Source organism: Mustela nigripes, chromosome 11, assembly GCF_022355385.1.
Source record: "Mustela nigripes isolate SB6536 chromosome 11, MUSNIG.SB6536, whole genome shotgun sequence".
Taxonomy (NCBI): domain Eukaryota; kingdom Metazoa; phylum Chordata; class Mammalia; order Carnivora; family Mustelidae; genus Mustela; species Mustela nigripes.
Window position 1 is genome coordinate 17,706,439 of NC_081567.1, and position 9,477 is coordinate 17,715,915.

Consider the following 9,477-nt stretch of genomic DNA (forward strand, 5'->3'; position numbering starts at 1 on the left):
ATATATATATACATATATACATATGTATATATATACACCCACAATGGACTATCACTCAGCCTTCAGAAAGAAGGAGATCTTTTTTTTTAATTAATTTTTTTTTTTTTTTTGACAGAGAGATCACAAGTAAGCAGAGAAGCAGGGGGAAGCAGGCTCCGTGCTGAGCAGAGAGCCCCATGCAGGCTCGATCCCAAGACCCTGAGATCATGACCTGAGCCAAAGGCAGAGGCTTAACCCACTGAGCCACCCAGGCGCCCCCAGAAAGACGTGGATGAACTAGAGAATATTATGCTGAGCAAAAAAAAAGTCAATCAGAGAAAAACAATTCTCATATGATCTCACTCATATGTGGAATTTAAGAAACAAAACAGATGAACGTAGGAGAAGCGAGGAAAAAACAAAAGATGAAGTCAGAGAGGGAGACAAACCAGAAGAGGCTGTTAACTATAGGAAACAGACTGCGGGTTACAGGAGGGGAGGTGGGTGGGGGGAGATGGGGGAACTGGCTGACGGGCTTCAGGAGGCCCCTCGATGGAATGAGCCGTGGGTGTTATAGGCGGCTGATGAATCACTCAACTTTGCCCCTGTAACACGGCAGGTTAATTAATGGCTCAAATTTACATTAAAAATAAATAAATAAAAAGAAAAATAGAAAACGGTCTTGAAGAGATAGTTCTCCAAAGAAGATTGAGAAGATGGCCAACAGGTGTATGAGAAGATACGCGACATGACTAACCATCAGGGAAATGGAAATCAAAACCACAATGAGTTGTTACTTCCCACGTATGAGGATGGATGTAGTATTGGTGAGAGTGTGGAAAACCTGGATCCCTTATGCATTGTTTGTGGAATCACTGAGTGGTGCAGACACAATGGGAGACAGTATGGAGGTTCCTCAAAATATTAAAAGGAAGGGGTGCCTGGGTGGCTCAGTGGGTTAAAGCCTCTGCCTTTGGCTCCGGCCATGATCCCAGGGTTCTGGGATCGAGTCCCGCATCGGGCTCTCTGCTGAGCGGGGAGCCTGCTTCCTCCTCTCTCTCTCTCTGCCTGCTTCTCTGTCTACTTGTGATCTTTGTCTGTCAAATAAATAAATAAAATCTTAAAAAAAATTAAAAGGGAAACACCATGGGGCTGGGTAACATTTCTGGGTGGATATCCAAAAGACCTGGAACCAGGATCTCAGAGATATTTGCCCCTCGATGTTCATTGCAGCGTCGGTCGCAACAGTCGAGATGCGTGAGCAACCGAAATTCACCGACCGACGAATAAATAGAGGCAGCGCGTCCATATATACAGCGTAAGATTATTTCGCCTTAAAAAGAAAGAACGCTACAACATGAATGAACTTTGAGGGCTTTCTGCTACGTGAAATAAGCCAATCACTAAAAGAAAATATTGTACGATTCCACTTACATGACATATCTGAAGTCACCACACTCACAGAAACAGAAAGCAGAATGGTGGTTTTCAGAGGACGGAGGGCGGGGGTAATGAGGAGTTGTTCAATGGGCATGAAATTTCTGTTGTGAAGAAGTTTCAGAGATCGGCTGTACAATACGGTGCATACACTTGGCAATACTGTACGATTCTGTATTGTCCCTGCAAAATTTATTAAGAGGAGAAAAAAATATTTACTAGCTAATGAAGTCCCCAGCTGAGTTGCTCTGCCTTGCACTCATGAGGTTAGCAGATGAAGGGGTCTACAAACATTGTCAAAGCAAAGGCAGGAAGTCTCCCACTGGTGGTCAGTTGAACTGAACTGGATTTGGCAGCTATTTTCGTCCTGTATCTGGAACTCCGGCTTGAAAAAAATGTGCGAGGGGCGCCTGGCTGGCTCAGTGGGTTAAAGCCTCTGCCTTTGGCTCAGGTCATGATCTCCGGGGCCTGGGATCGAGCCCCACATGGGGCTCTCTGCTCAGCACGGAGCCTGCTTCCCCCTCTCTCTCTGCCTGCCTCTCTGCCAACTTGTGATCTCTCTGTGAAAGAAAGAAAGAAAGAAAGAGCTAACAAAGTTAATAAAGTGTGAAGAAAATCTATTGTATTTCCAGATACCAAGAACAAACAAGAAAACTTAAAAATAATACAATTTGCATTAGCATAAAAAAATCAAATGCTCTAATGAGCTCTAGTGAGAGATGCAGGGGACCTCTGCACAGACCTACAAGATGGGTTAGAGACAGGTAAATAGAGGGACATACATGCTCATGAATTAGAAAATTTCATATTTTAAAGATGTCGGTTCTCCCCAAATAGAGCTGAAGTTTCAAAGAAATCTCAAGTTTCAAGAAAATCCCCAGCAAAATTTCCTTTGGTGGAAACTGACAAGCCAGTGTGAAAATGTACAGTAAAAAGCAAAGGACTGAGATAAATTCAGACAAATAAAATGGCACCATTGCCAGGAAAATAAACATTGTTGCAATGGAAAAGAACTGAGGTTGGAAAGAGACTCATTTATCCTCACTTGATTTTCAACAAAGGCACTACTGCGAAGTCCTGGGGGAAAGCATGATTTAAAAAAATTAAAAAAAGATGGTAAGATTAATTGGATCTTCATATGGGAAAAAATAAATCTTGACCCTCTACTTCACATCACACATAAAAACCAACCAGATATTTTGTGGACTTTATGTCAGAGGTAAAACAATAAAGCTCCTAGAAGTAAACAGAGGATAATACTTTCATGACCTTAGGGCAGACAACACTTTTTAAACAGCACATAGAAAGCTTGAGCTGTAAAGAAAAAGTCTGATAGGTTGAACCTCATTAAAATTAAGAATTTTTGTCCACTGAAAGATTTCATTAAGAGGATAGAAAAGAAACTGAAGTGGGAAGAGATTATATCTGTTTCTATAAATCTGTGTCTGTATGTTTCTTTTATATAACTATAGGCAATCCCTATATTTTATATAGTTATTTATAATATACATAATATATATATAATTATAAAATATGTTATACATATATTTTATATATATCTGTAATATACATAAAATTTATATCTATATCTATATCTGTATCCAGCATATATAAAGAGCTGCTACAAAACAACAATAAACAACACAAAACTCAATTTTGAAAAGAGGGATGAAAAGCTTAAAGAGACATTTCACCAAAGAAGACATCCAAATAGCCGATAAGCATAGTAAAAGGTGCTTAAAAACATGACTCATCAAGAAAATGCAAATTTACTCTCTGTGTGTAACTGTTTGGAACACTTCTGCTGAACAGAATCCCACTTCCAGGCCACGCATCGAAGAGAAACACGTACATCTGTACATGGGCCGCCATGCGCCGAGGCGTTCACAGCAGCCTGATTTACAACCACCCCAAACTGGAAAGAACCCAAGCGTTGGTTCCCCTGTGTCTTCTTTCCCTCAAGGATGATTCAGGAACAGGAATGCTGAGTGTCTCAGGTCAGTCGCCATCTCCAGGGGGACGTGGGCGGGGATTGGGCTTGAAAGTGAAAGGTAAGGCAGGAGTGCGGTAAAAACAAAATGGCCCGTTTCCCACAGGGACCAAGAAGAAATGAGGTGGGCGAAGAGGGACTCCCCAGCCATGCCAGAAACAAGAGCCAGTAGGTCGCCAGAAGGGGAAGTGTCAAGACTGAGGGACTTCCCGAGAGGGAACTCAGAAGAAAGGGCTCCCAGTTGACCCCGGGTCTTCAGGGGCTCCTGCCCACCTGTCTTCCTCCCTGATCTCGCCAGTGTCCAACCGGGGCATCTCCAACCCAGTCCTCATCACAGCTGGGTCCTTCTGTGCCTCCCCACTGCCCTTCAGAGAAGACCTCAAATCCCTTCGCCTAGCATTCGAGACATTCCAGGATCTGACCTCCAGGACCCATCCTGCACTCTAGGTACGCCAGATGCCCGACAGTCTCCCCAACGTGCCCGTTCACCCCGCGTCCACACCTTAGCACGTGTCCTTTCAACCACCAGAACTCTCCACGGTCTGTGGTGGCCGGCTAGCCTCCCGCTCAGGCTTCAAAATCAAGTTCAAATGACGTCTCTTCTGTCAGTCTTCAAGCGCTCCGAAGAGTATGAGTCACTCTTTCCTCTGGGGTCGATCCGTCCACCCGAGCACACTGCTCGGGGTGTTTGCAGCAACATTCTGACCAACAGCCTGGCGGGGACCATGTGTCTCTCGGTTACGGCTGAATTGCCAGTGGTTAACGAGCTCCCGACACCCAGTAGATGCACAAAGCTTCTGTTACATGACCGACTAAATGAAAGCAGACGTTTTTTATCAAAATGGATTTTGAAGGCTACTTTCGATGGTAAAACCCATGCAGTGGGTTTTAGCCAATGGTATTCTTCTTGACTCCTCTTTCTTAAATTTGGTGCACTGAGGATCTTAATGTACTTGATAAGGATAAAAGCTTCACTGCTCTACCACAGGACCTTTGCACATGCCATTCCCTCTGTCTAGAACATTTTTCCTTGTGCTTCTTCGCTTTCTCATCCTCTGGTTTCGACTTCTATGTCGCCTTCTCAAAGAGGCAATCGCCACGTGTCCCCGGCAATTCTCTGGGCCACACGTCCCTTTGCCTCCTTCCTCACAGTCGTGACATTGGAATTAGTTTAGTGAGTGTTTGTGTTTATGATCTGTCTCCATCATGGAGCATGAGCTCCCGGAGGCAGGGAAATGTGTCTCTTTCCCTCCCAAAAGAAAGTATCCCTATTGTGCGGAGTGGGCCCTGGAGCAGAGCAAGGTGCTCAGTGAGTAGCTAGGGGAACGGTGAGTGAACGGACAAGGCTAAGAATTGCTGTGTCCTGGGGCGCCCGCGTGCTTCCGTTGGTTAAGTGTTTGGCTTTGGCTCGGGTCCTGGAATCGAGCCCCGCTGTATCAGGCTTCTTGCTCAGAAGAGAGTCTGTTTTTCTCTCTCTTTCTCTCTCTCTTCCCCTCTGCCCCTCCTTACTGCTCTCAAAAAATAAATAAAAACTTATTTAAAAAAAAAGAATTGCTGTGTTCAGTCATACAAGAAGCAGGCCCACAGGCAGCCCCCACTCCCACCGAGAGACCTCAGTTTCCCCATCAGCTCCATCACACACAGTCCTCGGGAACTTCCCGCCACCCCAAGCAACACCCTCAGCTCTGAGAATCTGAGCAAACATGACTGCTGTCGTCAGAACAGTGACAGGAACTTTCAGCGAGGGACAGTGGGTTGCCCGGGGTCGCACAGAAACTTCTTAGCCAAGCATGAGCTCTCAGGCTGGGGAAGAATCAGCCTGGTAGCCCTCGATCAGAAAGAAGGCTCTCCCACTAACCCACAGTGGACCCTGAGGCGTATCTCTCCCTCTGTCTGGGGCTCAGTTTTCCTTGCCTAGAGAATGGGGCAGTGCCCTGGCCTGGCCGAGGGAGTGTGAGGCGGGCATACTGCAGGTGTGTGGGGAAGGTTACTTGCTTCTTACAAGTGGTTTTTTTTTTTTTTTTTTTTTTTTAATTTTGCCAGTCCAAGGGGTGGGTGGTGGGTGTCTGAGCCCCGGTGAGCCAGGACCGCGGGGTCAGAACTTCATCAGTAGAGGTTGAACACGAGGGGAATGTCCTATCGAACCTCAGCCTGTGACACCTGATGTCTCTCCCTCCCTAGCCTGAACAAGCCTTTCCTACGGGGACTTCTCCCAGCCTGCGTAGCCCCTCTCGGTTCCTATAGACACCCCTCCCTCCAGCCCCCTCACCCCCCAGACCAGGACGGGCTAACTGGAAGGCAGAGGGAGAAGGGATGCTTGCGGGTTGCAAGGTGGGGGTTGGGACAGGGCTGGCAGCTTGCCTTCTAGTCCCCCCACCCCCACCCAGCAGGACCCCGCCAGCCTGCCCTCACGCTGGCCAAGTGGGCGGAGTGTTATGGATTCCTACTGGAGAAGCTCTGCAGTCCCTGGTCCCAATCCACATCCTCCAGCCCTCTTGGCGGATGAGGAAAGCAGAAGCCCAGAGAGGTCCAGCGCCTTTGCCTATGGTCACTCAGTGTGGAAGGACCAGGGGATCATTTGGGTGGCTGCACCCTTCCTGGGGGGTGGGGGGACCAGCAGGCCAGGCCCCAGCCACTGGGGGACCTCAGGGGGGCCCCTGCCTGCACCCTGGGGAATATTCTCAGGATGTTTCAGAAGTTCCAGGTTTACTCAGATCTTGCATATGAGCTGTCGTAAAAAGTCCCTTTGGCCAGACGCCAGAGCAAAGAGTGGGGGCGGTGGCACCTGTGAGCCGGGGGTGGGGTGGAGGTGGGGCCCGGGGGGGGGAGTGTGTGTGCAAGGGGGGGCCCCACCCCCACATTTTGGCAAAGATGGGAGAAGCAGGGGAGGAAAGGATTGTGGGGACAGACGACCCTCCTCCCGGAAGGGCTTGTTCCTCCTGTCTTCACAGCCGCCTTCCCTCTGCTTGTGAAAGACTCCCTGGGTGACCCTGAAACCCCTACCCCTCTCTGAGCCTCAGTTTCCCCAGCTGTGAAAGGCAGAGTAGGATCACCATAAGGACTTCCGCTCCCCAAAGGCTTAGCATGAGCCAGACAGCATGCCCTGTGTTCTGGCGAATCACAAGACGGCGATTACCAGCAACATTTCATGTAAGACACAATTGCTCCCATCCCTTGTGAGCCAGGCCCGAGCCCCCTCCCCTCCTCACGGCGCGGGCCCTGTGCGCCGGCGCCACGGACTCCCCAGGACCTGGGACAGTGCCTGCTGCAAGAGCAGATGCTTAAAAACACACACGTAGAATAAAACCTCCCAACAAACGGGCAGTGGATGTTACCGATGGGGAAAGGGAGGCTCGGAGACGTGGTGTGGCTCCCTCAAGGTCACACGGGAACCGTGGGGGGAAGCTGGGTCTCTGTCTCGTCCCAGCTGACTCCACAGGCCCAAATCCCACCAGCGCTGTGGCGGGCACCCCGGGTCCCGCGCCCCTGACCCGGCCACGGGGACCTCCCAGCCGTCACTCCTGCCCGCACGCCTTCCGAAGGCGCTGGCTCTCCTCCCTTGAGTCAAGGATGCCTTCTTCCTTCATTCAGTCCTTTTTCAGGCACCAGGGAGAAACGTGGTGCCTCCCAAAGCCTCTGGCGTCTTTGCCTCTTTCCACTTCCTCACCCGGCCCCCACCCACTGCCCCGCAAGCCCATGACGGCCTCCGACCCCCACCCCCACCCCTCACTGGGCAGGTGGGAGCCCAGGGCTCGGCCCTCGTCTTGTTCCCCCCACCTCTCCTGGCCCTGGATTTCCCCTCCCCTGTGGGACGGTGAGGATTCCAGACACGGGGCCAGGCGTGGAGTGGGCAGGACTCTGCTGAGCCCAGCGTGGGGAGCAGGTGATCCGGGCTGTCCCCCTGAAGCCTGCCCAACCCCCTCTCGGAAGGGCCCTCCAGGCTGAGAGTCTTGCTTCTAGGCGACCCTGCCCAGAATGCGTGGCCCTGCCATCAAGTAGACTGGGGGACCAAACGTAACTCCGCATCTCGTGGCCACAGGTGACCTGGGATCCTCAATCTTCTCATCTGTGAAATGGGCAGAATGAGGCTCCCGGCCTCTGATGATGTAAGGACAGCGGGAGAGCCTCAGGTGTCAGCAGCGTGCTGAGCCCTAGGGCGGGGGCTGGGGTTGGGGGAGACAACAGAACCACAGAGGCTGCAGGAGGAAAGTTCTTGAATGTGCCTCTGCACCCTGCTCCGCTCTCGGAGACTGGCCCTTCTCTGCCGTGGGCTCCAGGTTCCTTGTGGTTACAAGCTGCCTTCCTGGGCAGACCTCCATCTCTCATGTTCTTATGCCCTCCAATCCTCACAACTAGTCCCACGAGAATGGAAATGTTGCATCCCCATTTTGCAGATGAGAAGACTGAGACCCCACAAGGCTGGACGAAGCCCAGAGACTTGCCTGCATTCACCCCTCTAGGGAGTCTCGTCGCTGGCTCTTGAACCCACCAGGTCTCCACCTCCCCACCCCCACTCCACCCTGCGCTTCTAAAATCCCCGCGCTTCTCTTCCCCCAGGGGAGCGCAGATGTCTTCCCAGGAGCAGCCCCTGACCATTCCTTCCGCAGGTCCAACGTCCCTCCCAGAAGCCCTCACTCCCCCAGCTGCTCTGCCCTGCTCTGCCCGGAAAGTGTCTGCTGTTCCTTCGCTGCTCTCCTTCCCACAGGTCACCATTCAGCCCAGGCCTCCAGGCTCAGCCTCACCACCGCCCCGCGACGCCGCCCCCGCCCCCGCTCCTCCATGGGTCCATCCCCTGGGCTTCCGTGAGAAAGAGACCGTGTGGAGGACAGGGCCAGCCTCCGAGTTGCCCGCCCCCCCCTCTGCGCACGGGGGAGTCACCTTGGGAAAATCGCTCTGCCTCTCAGACCCAGACCTCGTTCTCTCTGAAGTGGGTACACCAACCCATTTTGAGGGGTCCGATGGCACAAAATAGCTAAAACATGGAACCCGGTCCAAAATCTCTACTCCCCCCCTCCAAACTGGGCCCCCTGGAGGTGCCGTGCCACGCCATCGCTTCACCCGTACCCACTCTGCCCTCCTCAGCTGCCCAAAACCATGTCCGGGCTCGGCGCTCCTTCCCCAAGCCCTACCTTCTGGAGGCTGGTTTCCACAGACAGCTCAGGGGGTCCTCTGGGCCATGTCCCTGCCCCCAGGCCCCCTGCAGACCCACAGAAAGACCCTGTGGTCCTCCTGTGTGGGCCACAACAGGAGACTCCGGCCCCAACCCTGCTGGTCTCACTCTCCCGGCTGTGACGAGGGTGAAACCCCTCCAGGACCTCCCACCTCGGGCAGAGAAGATGCCAGGTCCCCACGGAAGACGATGACGGCGTGGAGCGGTTACCTGCTGTTCCAGCCTCTCCCTCAGAAATCCATTTTGTGCGCTCAGGACAATCCGGTGGGCTTCCAGGAGGCGGCAGCTAAGGCTCGGCGTGGGGGTGGGGGAGGAGAGTTAGCAGGAACAGGCAGGGTTAGGGGGTGGGGATCCACAGCCTGGGCCGGAGTCACCAGCCAGACCAGCCAGGACCTGTCACCCTGAGGGATGGCAGCCGGGCTGCAGGCAGGCGGGCCCCACGGAGGGAGCCGGCTCGGGGCACAGGCGGGTCACATCCCAGCGAGATCGACGGCAGCGGCTGAGGTAAGAGACCACTCGGCCGCACCAGGGAGGGGACACGCGGCGGCGACAAGGGCTGATCAGGCAGACAGACAGACAGACAGATGGGGGAAGTCAAGCAAAGCGGCTGGTGGCCAGGCAGGCAGGCAGGCAGGCAGGCAGACAGACAGACAGACGGCCCTGCGGCTGTCAGTCCCGCTCACGGAGAAGCCCGCGTACAGTCAGCCCCCCGAGCCCGTGGTTCCCTCGGCAGAGAGGCCCCGTGGGTTTGTCGGAGTGCGGCTGCCTCCCGGCCTCGTGTGCAGGGCGGGGAGGAACAGGAGGATGTGGGGAGCCGCTCCCCGCAGGCCCCGCCCCAGGGCCGCTGGCCCCGCCCCAGGGCCGCTGGCCCCGCCCCAGGGCCGCTGGCCCCGCCCCAGGG

The 9,477-nt window shown here is 53.1% G+C and overlaps 1 protein-coding gene across 4 annotated transcripts in view; it reads right to left on the reverse strand.

The window, feature by feature from the left end:
- Window positions 1-9,390, reverse strand: part of IL21R (interleukin 21 receptor) — a 33,233-nt gene extending 23,843 nt beyond the window's left edge. The window contains exons 1-2 of one of the 4 annotated variants that reach the window (XM_059415075.1): window positions 3,909-4,467; window positions 1,414-1,599 (exon numbers count right to left, since the gene is read on the reverse strand). In XM_059415075.1, the coding sequence (XP_059271058.1) occupies window positions 1,414-1,415 (2 nt within the window). In that variant the 5' untranslated portion in view covers window positions 1,416-1,599; window positions 3,909-4,467. Of the gene's footprint in view, window positions 1-1,413; window positions 1,600-3,908; window positions 4,468-8,786 lie in introns of those variants that run through there. The other 3 variants (XM_059415074.1, XM_059415076.1, XM_059415077.1) reach the window with 3 other exon arrangements.
- Window positions 9,391-9,477: the final 87 nt, after the last annotated feature.